The sequence below is a fragment of the Entelurus aequoreus genome, linkage group LG09 (assembly GCF_033978785.1).
Source record: "Entelurus aequoreus isolate RoL-2023_Sb linkage group LG09, RoL_Eaeq_v1.1, whole genome shotgun sequence".
Taxonomy (NCBI): domain Eukaryota; kingdom Metazoa; phylum Chordata; class Actinopteri; order Syngnathiformes; family Syngnathidae; genus Entelurus; species Entelurus aequoreus.
The window spans coordinates 21,697,483-21,717,440 of NC_084739.1; the positions used below are offsets into that span (position 1 = coordinate 21,697,483).

Sequence of the window (19,958 nt, forward strand, 5' to 3'; positions counted from 1 at the left end):
AAAGAGGCCGCTCCAAAAATGTTGGACAGTGTTGCATGAGTGGAAATATCAGCAAATAGTGATTATATTTTGTTATGCTGCTGTAAAAAAAGGCTCTTTTTTTATGCTTGTATGTCAAAGTCAGCAAACACCATTACCTTACCTATCTGTTGTTGATGCGGTGAGGCTTTTTCACCGCATAGTACAACTTTGTTTATTTGAGGCTGTCATGTTTAATGACACAATGTTCTGTCTTGGCAGTGTGAAAGTCCTTCTTATTCAGTTTCATCACAAACATGATGACTGGATGCATAAACACATCATAAGCTTTTTTTCTTGTTACAGTGCCGTGCACATTGCCTGTCATTTATTGAAGGAATGAATATTGGCCAGGATTTCATGAATTATTATCTGGGTTCACAGGGTGATGTTGGACACACTGGAGCTCCAGGGCTGCCTGTAAATTCACATTATGTCTAATCTGTTTGACCATGTTGTCTATAGAACATATTAGGGCTGTGAATCTTTGGGTGTTCCACGATTCGATTCAATATCGATTCTTGGGGTCACGATTCGATTCAAAATCGATTTTTTTTTTTTTCAATTCAACACGATTCTCGATTCAAAAACGATTTTTTTACCGATTCAAAAGGATTCTCTATTCATTCAATACATAGGATTTCAGCAGGATCTACCCGTCTGCTGACATGCAAGCAAAGTAGTAGATTTTTGTAAAAAGCTTTTATAATTGTAAAGGACAATGTTTTATCAATAATGTTTGCAATAATGTAAATTTGTTTTAACTATTATATGAACCAAAAATATGACTTATTTTATCTTTGTGAAAATATTGGACGCAGTGTGTTGTCAAGCTTATGAGATGCAATGCAAGTGTAAGCCACTGTGACACTATTCATTTTTTTACATTTTTATAAATGTCTAATGATAATGTTAATGAGGGATTTTTAATCACTGCTATGTTGAAATTGTAACTAATATTGATACTGTTGTTGATAGTATTAATTTTTGTTTCACTACTTTTGGTTTGTTCTGTGTCGTGTTTGTGTCTCCTCTCAATTGCTCTGCTTATTGCAGTTCTGAGTGTTGCTGGGTCGGGTTTGGTTTTGGAATTGGATTGCATTGTTATGATATTGCTGTGTATTGTTTTGTTGGATTGATTCATTAAAAAAAAAAAAATTTTTTAAAGAAAAAAATTTTTAATATATAAAAAAAATCACAAAAAAAAATAATTATTTTTTAAAAATGAGAATCGATTCTGAATCGCACAACGTGAGAATCGCGATTAGAATTTGAATCGATTTTTTCCCACACCCCTAGAACATATGCAGTCCTACTAATGATCAGCCAACTGTTCGCCTCGACTCCTCATTTCCCTCTGAATGTCATTTCTTCATCTTACCAAGACATTTTTGACACTTGTATGATTCCAGTTATGATTAGGGATGGGTATAATTTACATTTTAACCAATACTAGTACAAAATCTGTACGTCTGAAACGGTATCGGTGCTTAAAGGGAACCTACTGTATGATGAATTAAATCCTTTCTGACTTATAAATGTTACAAAGTTGGATACTCGTGTTAAACAATGCCCAAGTGTCAAATCATAAAGGTCATGCATTTTGGCGTGAGTTTGCATGCAGTTTTGTTCGCTGGATTTTGCTGTCTGGCTGCGTCCTGGTGTCAGAGCGAGGTGGATGTACTTATTTAGACATTACCTGAAGCTCTCAGGCAATGAGGAACCACAAAAATAATCTTGGCATGCATGTAATAACACCAACCTGCGACATGCAGTGACATAAATGCTGATAAAAGCAGTCTTTTTTTATACAGATCGGCGAGGGTGCGGGTGTACCTAATGTTGTGACCGGGTGAATCTATATAATGTTTATGAAGTTTATTACCGACCTTGTCTAGGGGAAAAAATAGCTGTGAGGATTTCAAGATGCATATCTAAACAGTGCACCTTAAATTGATGTATGGAGAGGGTTGAGCATGGTTTCATTTGCAATCTGTGAACGCTTCCAGAATCTAGCAAAAAATACTCAAACGGATTATAAAAGTGACTGTGAGTGCTTTAAAGGGGAACTGCACTTCTTTGGGGATTTTGCCAATCGTTCCCAATCATTATGAGGGACAAGAAGACAAAAGGTTTTCTTTTTTTTTGCTTTCTAACATGTAACAATCATCTCGTTCTAGGTGGCTAGCAATGCAGCTAATAGGAGCAATCATTTCTACCTGTAAATTGCTTTAAAAATGCATGTAAAAACCGTCAACAATACTTCATTTACGTTCCGTAACCTGTATAATAAACAATCTGTAATGACATTGTTAGTGTAAGAGCAAACACTGAGGAACTATTTTTCTAGCGTCGGAACACATCGGCGTACTTTGCTATTAGCCATAAAAGCTAATTACAGAAATAGATAAGCTAGCTTCTACGACAACACGAGGCGCGATTTTGAGTTTGTAATGCACAACACTGCGATAGGACACCAATCTGTACTGACTGAAAAACATGAACAATCATATTACAGTATCTGTAAAGTATTAGCTCACATTTCATATTTTGTTCATACACAGCTGAGCCAGCCAGACAGCGTATGTACTGTAGTTGTACTAACACACATGACGTGCTGCTTGAATCATAATCAATAGTAAAGTGACTCACTTGATCGGCCGTCTGGTCCAGCTGGCCGTGGATGTTTCCTGTTGATTTTGGGTAAGCAATCCATTTATGTCAAAATAGCTTGGCTCCAAGTTCCACATTCATAGCGTTGTCGCTTCACCTCATTCTCCCAGCTTCCGTCTGCTCCATTGTTTCACCCGCTTCTTCGTGCTCGCTTCTAAAAGCAGTAGCTCATCCTTAGTATATTTAGCTCCAGAAATAAAAGGTTGTTTATCCTCATTTGTCCAAAAATAGTCGTCTTCGTTGTCTGTTACCAAGTCTGCCATGATTAGAAAACACACACGCGGGTTTGATTCCAGAAGTAGGAACAAACAGTCAGATGTGCGCTGCTATGGAAACAGAAATCAATGCGCAGAAGGAATCAGTCCCGGAAATTATTCAAATTATTAAAATATGGTGAACATTGAACATATTATGTTATAAACTTCTCTGTTACTGCATAATATATATATTTGCACTGTGTATATAAAGGAGGGTTTTTGAAGTTGCTTTAGAGGGCTTTGAATGCTACAATGGTGACTCCAATTATCTGCATCTTTCAAGCGTTTATTATCTTTAAAATCCTAAAAAAATTAAATTAAAAAAAAGACATGCTTTCTTGTTTCTCATAATCAGGGGTCCCCAAACTTTTTGACTCGGGGGCCGCATTGGGATAAAAAAAATTGTCCCGGGGCCAGGCTGTATATGTATATATATATATATATTTATATATATATATATATATATATATATATACATATATATACGTTGTCTTTATAATCCGTTTTGTCATTTAACATCAATTAACATTGATGTTCATCAACATTTAACATTGTCACGTTATTGATGGGAAAATTCATTTTTAGACAATATGATTTGCCTGAGCGGCTAGGAGACACCAAGAGTAACAAGCGGTAGAAAATGGATTAAAAAGGAAAGATTCAAATAAAAATAAAAAAATAAAATAAAAAATAATTTTTTATTTTTTTTTTACTTGGGACTTCCTGTGGGCCGGATTTTGGATGCTTGGGGGCCGGATCCGGCCCGGGGGTCGTAGTTTGGTGACCCCTGCTCATAATGATTGTGAACGATAGGCAAAATTCCCCAAAAAATGTGTAGTTCCCCTATGAATGTATAATAAAATCATCATAGGTCCTCTTTTAACTATACCCACACTGGTTAGGAGGTCTTTAAGCAATTTTTTATCCAAAAAAACCTTTTTTATTTTCACATAATTGTGTGACACACAAATTAAAACGACAAATAATTTGAATACTTCAATGATAAATGACAATAATAATAAGTAATACATTACCTAATAAATAATAATACTGTGTGGGCCCTGCGATGAGGTGGCGACTTGTTCCTGCCTACCGCTATAATGCAGCTGACATAGGCTCCAGCAACCCCCACATCCCCGAAAGGGACAAACGGTAGAAAATGGATGGATGGATGGACAGAAGAAATAAAATCCACAACAAATTACTATTGTAACTATTGCTGTGAAATCAACAGCAGAACACAATACAGATCATATGCAACAAAACGACTTGCTTGTGTTGTAATGTTGACGATCAAATGTCCGCTCTTCATGAATGCATCTTGCTCCTCTAACGACAAAGTGTTGTGTTGTTGTTGTGTGGATGTTGCTAGCACTGCAACACTAGCATTAAAGCGGGGTACATAGAGATTGTTTTTTTATTACAGACCCCACACATAAGGATGAGAAATGCGTTTAATATTGTTATGTTTATGTGTGTGGTGTGCTACAATTAAATCAACACAACATACATACATACACACATACATACACACATGCATGCATACAGTAATGTAGGGATTCTCTCCCAAACCCAAGCCAGACTCTGGTCCTTCAAGCCCAAAATCTCGTGTGAACAAAAGTGGTCTAACAAATTCGAAGAGGAAGAAACATAGCAACCACAATTTAACAAAAAAAGGAAACAATTAGTATTAGGCTATAGAAAAAGTGGAAATCGGGATATTTTTGAAAGACTAAAAAACAGAAAAGACTAGAAGTAATAATGGAAATGTCAGAGACTTTATAATCAACTGAGTGAGCTGGAGGTGAGTATTTCTCCACAAAGTCGCCTCGTTACTTTTTCAGATTCTTGATTTGCTACTTTCCGTACCTTGTCAAAGTTCACAAAGTGATGACTCTAGAAGCGTTGGCTTTTTCCACGGACATCAGAAATTTGGTTGTAAAAATTGAAGAAGTTTTAATACTTCCAGTTGTCAGCCAGCCTTGTGTGCGTTGACGACTAAATGCCACACACACAAAACCATACACATTTAAATCAGCAATAAAGATGATTGAAGGATTCTCTGGCCGGAATCTGTCCATTGTGTCCCAACTCTAGAAGAACTACTATCCCTTCCTTACATTGGTCCTTCGAGCCGGATAGAGTTCCACCATCAGACACTATGGAGTCATCACCTGCTGATCACCAGCCCTCTGTCAGGCCAAAGAGAGACATTCGACTACCACAGCATTTGGCCCCTTACGATGTCACCCTCCTTCCCTCTCAACTGCCTGATGCCCAAATCTCCTCACTACCAGTAGGACAACACGGTGAAGCAAGGCCAACCAGAGCTAGGAGTGCATCAGGGTACCAGTCATCTGCTTCATCACGTCGATCCTCTCGGCGATCGCATGGGCTTCAACTGCTCCAAAATATTCCGGATGTTCAAACAGCTGCCATAGAGGAGCGAATTAAAGGTTTGGAGCTTGCTGACCTACAGCAAGAAATAGAGGAGGAAAGGAAAGCTGACTTGGAGGCAAAGAGATTGGATGCACAAGCTAGAGAAGGACAAAGACTACAAGAGGATGCTCACCTTGCCAAGGAGAATATGGCAAGGGAAATGGAACGGCGCAGACGCTTAAAGAAACTGGAGAAAGACTTACACATTGCCCGTATTGTCAAGTCATTCCTGTCGGAGTCTGAAGATGATGCAATGTCAACAACGTCAGCTCCGCCCGCTGCTGACATGCTTCAGCTCCCATCAATAACTCCAATGAAATCTGCTGCCGCTATCTCGATTACACAGCCATTGACAACGATTCCCATTCCTGTCCAAGGTGCACAAACTTGTGTCCCGACTTTAGTAGGCCCCACTACAGCTCCTGTCTCTGTCACAGCTCCTGCATCTGTGTCTTTCACAAGTCAACATATGCCAGTCTTTCCCACATCTAGTTATGCATCAACAATGACACATGCAGCCGCAGTGCCACAAACCATGCAAACTTTTGTGCCACAACCACCAGTTCCAGCTGGTGCACCTCCTCCTGCTGGGCAGTATGTTCAATACACTTTACCATCTGCTACTCCAGCCCCGGCAGCACCACCCTGGTCCTACCCGGGCATCGAGACGCTGATCGCTACATCCTATGGCATTCCCAAACCAGTACTTCCAAGGTTTGAGAGTGGCCGGGAAAGTGATTTCGCCCTACTCAAGATGGCGCTAGAGAACTTGATGAATAGTCATCCTCACCTGAGCGAGCATTACAAATATCAAGTTCTACTAAATCAGCTCAAACTCCCTAACGCTCTGCAGTTAGCCAAGTCATTCATGTATGACCCAAACCCGTACACGGCTGCGCTAGGGGCTCTACAAGACAAATATGGCCAGCCTAGACAACTAGTACAGAGTGAACTAGGAGCTATCCTGAACTCACCCACCATCAAAGTGGGGGATGCAGAAGCTTTCGACACCTTCGCTCTCTCAGTTCAGACCTTAGTTGGTATGTTGCGGACTTTAGAGGGACCCCTTGGATACGAGCTCAAATGTGGTTCTCACGTTGACCGTCTAATAAGTAAAATGCCTCCTGCACACCGAGATGGATTTATGGAATACTGTCTTTGTCGAGGCATCCTACAGCCAGGTACCAACCAAACTTACACCCTGCCCGACCTGGCATCCTGGCTCCAAGTTAAAGCTCAAGCTAAGCGCCTGGCCAGCCGAGTCACTCACCTCTACAACCCGGGGCCTCCTCCTGCCAAGAGGGATTATATTAGTCCATGGCCCAAACAAAGGACAGCATCAATTCTCTTATGTTCTGGTGAAACTGGTAGCAGCCAGAGCACCAATCTGACAAAGTCACAACCCTTTAAACCTAGTCCTTATTGTCCATTTTGCAACAGTAAGGAACATTACCTCAACTCATGCCTGGACTTCAAGAAACTGAATACCAGTGAGATCAATAAGTGGATCCAAGAAGGTAACAGATGTTGGAAGTGTGGTCGTGGCCACAAAGCTGCAGCATGTACGCTTAAACGCCCTTGTAAATTATGCAAAGAGACGCACCTCACAGTACTGCATGACACGATCCAAGAGTCATCTCAACAAGTCCTGATGATGAGTAACCAAAAACCCACAGTCTACCTGGAACAGCCTCAAAGCCCTCAAAGAGTTTTGCTGAAAGTTGTTAAAGTGCTCCTACAAAATGGAGACCGCACTCTAGAGACATTTGCTGTGCTCGATGATGGTTCTGAGAGAACACTCATCCTCCCCTATGCAGTAGAGCAACTACAACTTGCTAAGCATCCTGAAACCCTTCACCTGAGAACTGTTCAACAAGAAGTGAAAGTGCTCAATGGTTCGTCAGTCAGCCTTCACGTCTCCCCCATCTTCAAGCCAAGCAAGAAGTATTGGATTAAAAATGCCTTCACAGCTGAGAATCTGAGCCTATCGCAGCACACATATCCAGTAGCGGCCCTCCAAAAACTCTACGAGCACCTCAAAGACCTTCCTTTGCTGCCTATCCATCGAGCGCAACCGCTACTCCTCATAGGTTCTGATATGTCTCAGCTTCTTGCTCCTACAGAGCCGGTGCGAGCAGGCCCATCTGGCGGGCCCATAGCAATCTGTACCAACCTAGGCTGGTCCCTACAAGGTCCGTCTGTGATCTCCGCATCTTCCCATCAGCCTTTCTGTCTGCATGTTACCACTGAATCCCCATATACTGAACCTGAACCGGATGCTACAGAGCTGAGGAAATCCGCCTTTGTTGGAACTATTTCCAGTGCTTCATCTACTCAGCTAACTGATTTCAGTAAATTCTCCACATGGAAACAGCTTCTACAAGAGACAGCTAGCTCCCTTAATGGGGCGGCTGATGCTGGTGCTTCATCCCCACCTTCCGCCGTGGATTTTCTGCAAGCCGAAAAGCTTATATTGCAAAAGGCACAAGGAGATTGTTTTCCAGAAGAGTTGAGAGCGCTCAAGGCTGAACGGTCTCTGCCTTCAGACAGTCGACTTGCATCACTTTCACCAGAATACGAAGGAGCCACAGCATTACTCAAAAAACCCTCTGAACTCCTCATGGACAATGGTACCAACTTTGTTGGTGGAGAACGTGAATTACGTGACGCAGTTGCTTCAATGGAACCACAGTTGAGAGAGCAACTTGCAGAGCACCAGATTTCATTCCGATTCAATCCTCCAAGCGCACCACATTTTGGGGGCACATGGGAGAGAGAAGTAAAATCCATTAAGACAGCACTCAGAGTTGTTCTCAAAGACCAAACAGTCCCTGAACCAGTATTACTGACAACATTGATAGAGGTTGAAGGCATAATGAATGCTAAACCTCTCGGTTACCTGTCTTCGGACGCCTCAGACCCAGATCCAGTCACGCCCAATCTCCTTCTTATGGGCCGTCATGATTCATCTCTACCTCAAGCAATCTACAATCCCTGTGGTCTCGGAAAAAGACGTTGGAGGCACAGCCAAGTCCTAGCAGATCACTTCTGGTCGTCTTTCATCCAGCATTATCTGCCAGGGCTTCAAGAACATAACAAGTGGAGGAACGATGGCAAGACCCTTTTGGCTGGTCGAGTTGTCTTGATAGTGGATCCTCAACTCCCCCGAGGATCGTGGCCTGTAGGACGGATCATTCAGACACATCCAGGAGCAGATGGACGGGTCCGGACTGCCAGAGTACAAGTGAAGAATCGTACCTATCTTCGCCCAGTCGCCCGACTGATCATGCTTCCACCTCTTGATGACGAGGACACTACCTCATAGACTTTCTTCTAGTTTCAACTGCCATACGGACAGTTGGGGGCGGCTGTGTACGAAAGCCTATTGTGTGCCTTTTGCCAGTTTTGTGGTGTTCCTGTGCCTTTGAGTTGGTGGGTCGGTCTGTGACGTCATTTCCCCTTTGGAGCACGTCTTTGTCAAGTAGCCGGTTTTCAATCAGTGGTGGCAGCCAGCCTTGTGTGCGTTGACGACTAAATACCACACACACACACACACACAAAACCATACACATTTAAATCAACAATAAAGATGATTAAAGGATTCTCTGGCCGGAATCTGTCCATTGTGTCCCAACTCTAAAAGAACTACTATCCCTTCCATACATTGGCCTGTTATGGAGCCAATTATCAGGACAAAGTCATTTGGAATACGTAAGCTTCGTAAGATAATCAGGCGTTTTTTTCTTTTTTTTACAAAGCTGTCCTTTTCAGATGTCGTATTAGGTCCAGAAAGAAAAAAGTTTTTTCCTTCATGTTGTCGCAAAAAGTCCAAATTTGAAAAGCGACCGTCTGGGTGCCTCTTTTCTCAGAAGTGGAGCAAACGCGTTAAAAAAGATGAGGATTTTTCTAGGTGTGGTGCTCATAAACGGGCTCTAGTAGCTCTTGTGCAAGTACCTGCTTTAAAGTAGCTCACAAAAAGGTCAAACAATATATGTTTCAAGTCTTTATTACTGAATTTTTACAAGTGATTATTGTGTCTATTTCAGTGATTCTCAACCTTTTTTTCACCAAGTACCACCTCAGAAAACACTTGGCTCTCCAAATGTCACCATTGGTTGATTGATTGAGACTTTTATTAGTAGGTTGCACAGTGAAGTACATATTCCGTACAATTGACCCCTAAATGGTAACACCCGAATAAGTTTTTCAACTTGTTTAAGTCGGGGTCCACTTAAATTGATTCATGATACAGATATATACTATCATATATACTATCATCATAATACAGTCATCACACAAGATAATCACATTGAATTATTTACATTATTTACAATCAGGGTTGTGGAGGGGGGGTGGGGGGGGGGGTAGGATATGGACATCAAGTAGTGGACATAGAGAGAGAGAGAGAGAGAGAGAGAGAGAGAGATCAGAAGGCATAAGAAAAAGTATCTGCATTTGATTGTTTACATTTGATTATTAGCAATCCGGGGAGGGTGTTAGTTTAGGGTTGTAGCTGCCTGGAGGTGAACTTTTATTGCGGTTTTGAAGGAGGATAGAGATGCCCTTTCTTCTATACCTGTTGGGAGCAATAATGACCAATATTAAAGTATGGCAGCATAGTGGGCCTAAGAATTCATTAAAAACAAGGCAGAGGTCTTATTTAACAAGTATATTTAATATTTTTGGCCACTGTAACATTAAACACAGTTTAAACAGTAACACTGTGTTTGAATATTTAATTAAGTGATTTTTTGGCGTACCACTAGACCAGGGGTGTCCACACTTTTTCTGCAGGCGAGCTACTTTTCAATTGACCAAGTCGAGGTGATCTACCTCATTCATATATATAATTTATATTTATTTATTTATGAAAGAGACGTTTTTGTTAACAAGTTAAAGGTGTTTAATGATAATACAAGCATGTTTAACACATATAGATTCCTTTCTTTCATGAAGACAAGAATATAAGTTGGTGTATTACCTTATTCTGATGACTTGCATTGATAGGAATCAGACAGTAGTGCTGATAACGTCCACATTTTCAAATGGAGGAGAAAAGAAGTCCTCCTTACTGTCCAATAACACATAAAAGTGGTTGGTTTTTCTCATCTTATTTGTCCAGCTTCCATACTCCTTTTTATACACTTTACAAGAAATACATTGACGGCAAACTCCGTAGGTAACTAGCTTGTGCGCTAGCTTTTGGAGACTCTTATTTTGTTAGCGCAGGCAGGATGAAGTGGCGCGTTTATTGTGAAGATCGGACCTGTGCAGTCTGTCTTTAGAGTTTTGACGGCGCGAGAGTCTGTTGAAATAAAAAGTGTTTCTCGCCTTCCTGTCGGTCGTTTTTTCTTATGAATGAGCTCGCAGCAGCCAGTGTCGACTCACAAGACCCTCGGGTGCCGTGAATGTCAATCAAGTGGCGAAAGTGACGTCATAGTGAAGATTTATGATCGCTAATTTTTAGGTCTATGTTTTTAATGCCTGGCTGGCACTTGACTGACACATCCTCCGTGATCAACCGGTAGCTCGCGATCGACGTAATGGGCACCCCTGCACTAGACTATCACTGGTCTATTTAATGTCAAATTACAGGAAAATAGCATAAAGAAAACGACCGCACTGACAATTTAAATGTTCCCAGTCAAATAAATAAAATAAAAATAGCTCAGCTCTCTTTTTTTTCCCCCAAGTAGCTCTAAAAGTGGAGAATGTCGGAGACCGCTGCTTGAGAGACACATATTACTGTTATAGCATCATTAAAAAGTCCATTTGGTACAAATGGGGACTTTTAAGAGGTAATTGTGTATTTCGTTGCAGTTGGGCCCTCAGGTTCGTGAAATCAAAAACATTTTAATTACCGTATTTTTCGGAATACAAGGCGCACTTAAAATCCTTTCATTTTCTCAAAAATCGACAGTGCACTTTATAACCCGGTGCGCCTAATGTACGGAATAATTCTGGTTGTGCTTACCGACCTCGAAGCAATTTTATTTGGTACACGGTGTAATGATAAATGTGACCAGTACATGGTAGTCACACATAAGAGATACGTGTAGACTGCAATATGACTCAAGTAAACAACACCAAAACTTTAAATGTTCCATTGAAAATAAAGAACATTACACACGCCACTAAAAAATCTGTCAAAATGTTTAAGTACGACTTTGAAGCCGCACCGCTTGATGGATTGTCGGCCCATCACGGCTACCGTAGTCAGAGATACAAGTATTACTATGGTGTGTGTAAGGACCACAAAATGGCAGACATACTATCTGCCGTTTTGTTTCAAAATATTATGCAAAACCAACGTTTCTTACCTTCTGGTACCTGCTGATGTGTATTTGAGATCTGCATAAGTCTTGAAAATTTGCGTAAGTCCGCCATTGTAGCTTGTGCCAATGCCTTCTTTTTCACTATCTTCTTGTTATGGACATTCACCCTCTGCTGCTGCCATTTCTAATATGAAGTAGCGTAAAGTTCTAAGTTATATCTCGCCATGGAAGCGCTAAAAACTACCGGTGTAGTGAGTTTACATTATTCACCCAAGGAACTTTCGTTATTAGAGAGTTCTGGTGGGACGTTTTTTTACGGGACACATTTACGGCCTTGTTGCACTAGTGAGCCACGGAAGAGAAGATGCTGCTCTGTTATTGATTCAAGTAAAGTCTGAATGTCATTAAAACAGTTAGCTCCATCTTTTGACACTTCTTCCACTCCCGTCCTTGCACGCTACACCGCTACAACAAAGATGACGGGGAGAAGACGCTGTCGAAGGTGAGCCACGTAAATAAAACCGCCCACAAAACGGCGCATCCGGAAGAGACTGTCAGAAAGCGACTTGAAGATGATCTGTAAAACATAATCTATGCAACATTTTGACCAAAGAACCACCATTACATGTTATGTAGACCACAAGGAAGTGTTTTCAATTTTGAAAAAAATCATAACATGACCCCTTTATTTTTTTATTTTTTTTAATTTATTTATTTATTTTATTTTATTATTTTTTTTATAATGTCCTGCCCAGCTTCTCGGGCAAATCATATAGCCGATGTAGATGCCCATATTGGCTGTTCAGATTTACTTTACAAAAGAGAAGTGTAGGATACTTCTCTTGTTGCCTTACTTGTATTTTGACTTTATTAAATGTATTTATATTATCATTTGGTGCAGCCGGGCCGGAGCAGGAGGGGATAGAAAGAGAGAAAAAGGAAGACAGAGGGGGGAATTGTGGGGACAAGAGGGGGATTAGACAGAGAGACAAAAACAACAACAGCAAACACAACAACAACAACAACAACAGAGCAACATCAGCAAATACGACATGTACAAATATGATGGTAAAAGTAATAGCAAATAAGCAGTTAGCGAAAATTAAAAAAAAAAATACAGAAATGACAATGAGCATTATTACACTAAAAATGGAGCAATATGAATACCAATAGAAATAGTGCTATTGATAATAAACAATACCAGTACTTTACCTTTATTATCAACAATACAATTGTTCAAATGCAACAATACATATACGTAATGACAACTTGAGATACGAAAGAATGCAGAAAAATGGAGGGGAAGAAAGAGAAGCAACCTACATTAACCTTGTAGATTGTTATAGTAACAATAGGTTAAGCTTTGTCAGTGTGCCATGTGTTATACGCAGTTTACCCTAGGGCAACAACGTTAATATATCTTTGATGAAACGTGATTATGTGCATGAGTGTATGTGTGCATATGTACTTGTATATGTACAGTATGTGCATGTGTGCTTGTACAGTGAATGTATATGTACAGTATGTGTATATGTGTGTTTGAACAGTGAATGTATATGTACAGTATGTGTATATGTGTGTTTGTACAGTGAATGTATATGTACAGTATATGTATGTGTGTGTTTGTACAGTGAATGTATTTGTAGTATGTGTATGTGTGTGTTTGTACAGTGAGTGTATATGTACAGTATGTGTATATGCGCTTTAACGCTATGGTCCGAAAAATACGGTATTTTATTTGACCTGAAAACAAATTTGAGTAATACATTGTATGAATGGTTACATTATATATTATGTATTGATTAGACCTGCTCATCGGCAGTGTGCCTTATAATCCGGTGCGCCCTATGGTTCAGAAAATACGATAATACTAAACCGAATGCACACAAAATGACATTAGTGATGGATGGTTTTAGCGAAAGTTTATCACTTTGGAAGCCAACTGCAGATGCAGTGATGTAATCCTCAGTAAATAATAAGCATTGCACGGACACTTATGTTTTATTTTGTGGGTCACGGGTCAGAGCCGACTCCGACTGTCTTTAAACTTGCAGCCTCGAGTGTCTTTTAAGCCATTAGTCCTCTTGTTAACTTTCCAACTCCGAACAAGTCCTCTGACTAATGCACGAGACATGTGCTGGGAGCTTCCATTTCTGCAGCTGTTTCCAAGAAAAGTCAACAGCTTTTGACTCCGGGATGCCAACTGTAAGGCGATACAGATCATTGGGCTTGTGTTTAGCAACCGAGACGTTCCTTTCTGGCCTTCAGTCCATTCAGTGGCCGAGGACGAACAACACTTGTCTTGTCTTGGCAGCAGTTTGTCTGGGGACTTGTAACAACCACGCCCTCACTTCTCTCGGGGTCACGGAGGCTAAGGCTAATTACCTTGTTACAAGTTGTATCGCCTTACTGTGACTGTCAAACCTTTGATAATTTACTCTGGCTCTGAGATACAATTTCTTATTCATTGCTGTTGTACAAAGTGTGCGTCTGATGGAAATGGACGGGGGAAAAAAGATTTATTTTGTGATAGAAAGCAAAAGTGGCAGTTGTATATAAATGCCTAAATTTGGCATACTTGCTTGCACGTTCGTCCGTTTTGATGGGCTCAACTTTATCACTATTTTATAGCCAAAATATTTCCACAGGGAGACATCTGTCTGTAAGGTGGCGATCCCGCCTCTGTCCCCCGAGACAAAGATTGTGTATGAGTGACAAGAGGGTACACTTTGTTCATTTAGCTCTGCTATTGAGTTAATGCACTGTGTGAACCCTCTTGTACCCTGTTTGAAAGGGAGAGACAAAGCAATTGATCAATGACGGAAAAGTTATCGAGTTCATTTTCAGGAATAAATGGCCCAGACCTAGGTTTGACTTTAGAAAATTGCAAAAAATGTCAGATATTGTGTTTTTAAAAACAATGGAGATTATGTTTTGAGTAAAGAACAATAGCCTTCCAGCTTGTATTCTTGGGATATCTTTAGATAACTATAATTAACGGGGGGTATTGATTTTTAAAATATGTAAAGTAAGAACGAATATAAAATACAAATGTATTTCAGTTTTTAGGAGTTAAATGGTGGAACAAGCTCAGTGATGAGTTGAAGACATGTAGTTAAGGTTTATAAAGGCCTTGAAAGGTGAAATAATGGAAAACTATAAAATATAGCAATGATTACTTTCATCACATTGATTTTTTTTTAACGTTGATGTTCCAGGCAATTTAATTTTCAGTGAATGTATAGGATAGGCAAATGTAAGCCTTGGCTATTCCTTTTTCGGTCATTGTTTTTCTTTTTGTGTGTGTATGTGTATGATTGTTAGTATGTATAATCTGTGCTGTTAAATTGATCACCCAAAATGGTTGATTATATGACCGAAATAAACTCATTTCATTTCATTTCATTTCATAATCACATTGAACTCTCCAAGGGTCCATATGTCAGTAGTTATTGAAAATATACAGTCGGGAAAGGGAATCATATGGCCCATTCCTGAGGTGGGGGAGTTAATTATTTTGCAATGCAGTCTGCTGAAAATGATGGAAAATGCCGCTCTACGTAGCAACTGACGCTGTGGTCAAAGTTGGAATTGCCACAATACACTTTTTGTTAAACCTTGTGTGGTGTCCGGGTCTGTGGGACCCGTTTTCATTTGTTATTAAAAGAAAAATGGTACACTTAATTACTTTTTCAAACTGAGACTCACTGACTTTGGCTCATTTTCTGTGAAGAACATATATCAGAATACATATTTAATGACCACACACCATACACCCCCCCTACACATTTCTATTACATATAAGATGTCCGGGTCCACTGGACCCGGGGCTAATACAAGTGTGGAAATTGATGTTCTGTGTACCACACACACACACACACACACACACACACACACACACACACACACACACACACACACACACACACACACACACACACACACACACACACAGCAGGCCTAGACAGGAGGAGGACAGGGTGTAGGTACACAGAACATCAGAGGGTCAAATGTGTGAGAAAATGAGAGCAGACAGTGTTGACAATCAATGTTGCAACGTCTTGTGGGAACCGCAGGTGCAGAAACACAAAAGAAGAATCCCTGTGGGATGCAGAAACTGGCAGAGAAATTTTCCGTGCAACGTTCATATTGTTGTTACTCAGCCAGCGTTTGTGGGTCTTATGGACCCGTTGCATTTTGTGGCTTTTAATGCCTCACAATCAAACACTTTTATGTTGAAATACTGAACAGATGTTTACCTTATCCCAATAAACATCTGTTTAGTATTTTAACATAAAAGTGTTTGATTGTGAGGCATTAAAAGCCACAAAATGCAACGGGTCCATCAGACCCACAAACGCTGGCTGGGTAACAACAATATGAACATTACACAAGGGTTAAATATGTTCAACACTCTACAGCTAAAGTGGATCGTGTACACCCCCAGTCTGTCACGTTTCATGTGTCAGGAAAACTTGGACGAATGGGGCCATTTGAATACCCTTTTTCAGTGGCCTTGTGGTTAGAGTGTCTGCCGTGGGACTTGAAGGTTGTGAGTTCAATCCGCGGCTGAGTCATACTAAAGACAAACAAAATGGGACCCATTACCTCCCTGCTTAGCTCTCAGCATCAAGGGTTGGAATTGGGGGTTAAATCACCAAATGATTCCTGAGCGCGGCGCACGGTGCTGCTCACTGCTCCCCTCACCATCCCAAAGGTGTTGTTATATCGGGTTCAGGTCAGGACTCTGTGCAGGCCATTTAAGTTCATCCACACCAGACTCTGTCATCCATGTCTTTATGGACCTTGCTTTGTGCACTGATGCACAGTCATGTTGGAAGAGGAAGGGACCCGCTCCAAACTGTTCCCACAAGGTTGGGAGCATGGAATTGTTTGTAGAAACAGTCTCCATGCCTAAGTGCTTGATTGTATACACCTGTGGCCGGGCCAAGTGATTAGGACACCTGATTCTGATCATTTGGATGGGTGGCCAAATACTTTTGGCAATATAGTGTATATCAACAATATGATCTGCCTGAGTAGCTGGACAGGACAAAAAATAAATAAATAAAAACTTTAACTTAACTTCCTGTAAACGTTGTGCATCAAAATTGGCCATTCTGATCATTCAAACCACATTTAGTGTTTACACCAGGAGCGAGCCCTCTTTGTTAGCATGTATATTAACTGACTTTGCTTTCGTTTGTATTGACAGGCTGACAACGACTGTCTCAAAGGGGATCAGGTAATTGAATTGAGTCTATTCTACTGAGTATAGCAAAGCATGAGTTGTTGGATTTAAAATTGTCCTTTTCATTTCTCTATATTTTCAAACATGCAGGGCCTTCGGGGAGGAAAAGGAGAACAGGTAACTAATTAAACATCATATACAGTCGTGGTCAAAAGTTTACATACACTTGTGTAAAGAACATAATGTCATGGCTGTCTTGAGTTTCCAATACTTTCTACAACTCTTATTTGTTTGTGATAGAGTGATTGGAGCACATACTTGTTGGTCACAAAAAACATTCATGAAGTTTGGTTCTTTTATGAAATTATTATGGGTCTACTGAAAATGTGACCAAATCTGCTGTGTCAAAAGTATACATACAGCAATGTTAATATTTGTTTACATGTCCCTTGGTAAGTTTCACTGCAATAAGGCGGTTTTGGTAGCCATCCACAAGCTTCTGGCAAGCTTCTGGTTGAATTTTTGACCATTACTTTTGACAAAATTGGTGCAGTTCAGCTAAATGTGTTGTTTTTCTGACATGGACTTGTTTTTTCAGCATTGTCCACACGTTTAAGTCAGGAATTTGGGAAGGCTATTCTAAATTGTAGCCTGATTTAGCCATTCCTTTACCACTTTTGATGTGTGTTTGGGGTCATTGTCCTGTTGGAACACCCAACTGTGCCCTAGACCCAACCTCCGGGCTGATGAATTTAAGTTGTCCTGAAGAATTTGGAGGTAATCCTCCTTTTTCATTGTCCCATTTACTCTCTGTAAAGCACCAGTTCCATTGGCAGCAAATCAGGCCCAGCGCATAATACTACCACCACCATGCTTGACGGTAAGAGTGGTGTTCCTGGGATTAAAGGCCTCACCTTTTCACCTCCAAACATATTGCTGGGTTTTGTGACCAAACAGCTCCATTTTTGTTTCACTTTACACAAACTTCATTGAATCTGCAAAACATCCCTAAAACAATGAACCAACCAAGGCTGAGAATAATATAAATAATGATATACCGTATTTTCCGCACTATAAGGCGCACCGGATTATAAGGCGCACCTTCTAGGAATGGCCTATTTCAAAACTTTGTTCATATATAAGGCGCACCGCATTATAAGGCGCATAGAATAGACGCTACAGTAGAGGCTGGGGTTACGTTATGCATCCCGTAGTTGCGAGACCTGTTGTGGCTCAATATTGGTCCATATATAAGGCGCACTGGATTATAAGGCGCACTGTCAGCTTTAGAGAAAATTGGAGGTTTTTAGGTGCGCCTTATAGTGCGTAAAATACGGTACATATAGATAATAATGATTCAGGTTTTTGTTGCCGTTTTTTTTTTTTTTTTTTTTTACAAAAAAACATCTGTAAATGTTCCACCTTATTCACTGCATGTTCTCACCTTTAGGGACTAGGTGGACTGCCAGGCCGGCCAGGTGAAACAGGCAAGGAGGGCAAAAGGGTGAGTCAACACAAGAGCTTCACTAGTTGTGTGGCCTGGGGAAAAGGGACAAAGAGCAGCTGAGTTAGCTGTGTGTGCGACGTGTGTGTTCCACAAAGTGAGCGACAGCTAAAATGGCGTTAGTAGACTGCATGATAGTGAATTAACAGGCTGCATGACCAAGAGGTTGCACACAGTCAGAGCATGACTGGCGGCACACATGACTCACTCCCACTGGGTCACTTTGGAGCACACTTCCTCTCTGAGAGGGCTAATGTGACCTTTCGGAAGTGTGATAAGTCGATATTGTATATTGAAGACAGTTAGGAGGCTTTATTAATATTGAGTTGGGAGTCTTCAGGTAGTATAAATTGGTACCCCACCAGATGACAATTCTCTAATATGTAATATAGTTGTAAACTAGTACAGCATTACACTGTATGAATACTCAAGAGACTCACACATGTTACGTGTACAGAGGAAGAAGACGGCACAGACAGCAGGGATGTTGTTTAGCTCTAGATTTATTAGTATACCATTTTAATAAACAAGGGAATGGAGTGTGACTAATCCAAAAGGTGTATGGGTGTGACTATGGGCAGGGATTATCTGATGAGTGTTACCAAAAGTGTTGAGCGAGGTGCGGAAGTCCAAGGGGGCAAAACAAGCTCGGAGGTCAAGGGCAGGAGAGAGGCGTCAAAGGTCCGTGTCCAGGCGGGAGGTCGAGATCCAAAAAGGGCAGCCAGGGAAGTAGAGGGGAACACGGGGAGACGAGACACACCGCTCGCAATCAGGAAACGACACGACACAGGACAACGCACAATGAACACGGAGGAGGAGAAAACACAGAGAGAGCATAGAGCTTGATACGAGTCGTTTACTGTACGGCAACAGGTTGCTACGTTCTGGCCCGGAACGCATGTTTGCACTGGTTTAAGAAGCCCAGGAATCTCATCGGTGACAGGTGTGCTGATTGCAGATGGATTGCAGCTGCAGCCAGAGTGGCGCGCTCAGGTGCGCCCAGCGCAGCGCACAGATGAATGCACACTGAGGTGCGCCCGGGCCGTGACAACACTTATAGTTTTGTAATTATTATTACAATCTATTTTTTATCTGCCTTCTTCTCCCGCATTTTTCATTTGGTTTATTATTACAATATACAAATTGTCATGACACACATGCTAGCACTATTTAAATTTTCAGTAATCACACATTTTCGGGACATTTTTTTCCCCATTCAAAATGAATGAACGATTTTTCAAACTTCCGCATCTCCCACTTCTCAACCGATTCAAACTGTTCCAAAGTCAAAATGGTCCTTGCTAATGTTAGTGAACTGCTAGCATGTTAGCATGCAAACACTAGCACGTTTGCATTCCTAGCTTTTTTTACTGGTATAAACCTCACCTTCATATATTTTGGCACTTGACGAATGCTAACTGTTAGCATAATGACATTAGCTTGTTTGCCAATTTTGCAGGTATAAACTTCAGAGTCATATATATTGTGGCACTTGACGCCTGTTACCTAATAGCATGCTAATGTAAGCATGTTAGCTAATCCCATAGATACACATCTTACTTGATAAATCCTTCTGTTAGCATGCTAATGTCAGCATGCTA

General features: G+C 40.8%; 1 protein-coding gene across 3 annotated transcripts in view; it reads left to right on the top strand.

Moving 5' to 3' along the window:
• LOC133657238 (collagen alpha-1(XIX) chain-like) overlaps nucleotides 1-19,958 on the top strand; it is a 361,915-nt gene that overhangs the window by 113,772 nt on the left and 228,185 nt on the right. For all 3 annotated transcript variants that reach the window (XM_062058310.1, XM_062058311.1, XM_062058312.1), the window contains 3 exons: nucleotides 16,878-16,907; nucleotides 17,004-17,030; nucleotides 18,304-18,357. In XM_062058310.1, coding sequence (XP_061914294.1) covers nucleotides 16,878-16,907; nucleotides 17,004-17,030; nucleotides 18,304-18,357 — 111 coding nt within the window. The remainder of the gene's footprint in view (nucleotides 1-16,877; nucleotides 16,908-17,003; nucleotides 17,031-18,303; nucleotides 18,358-19,958) is intronic.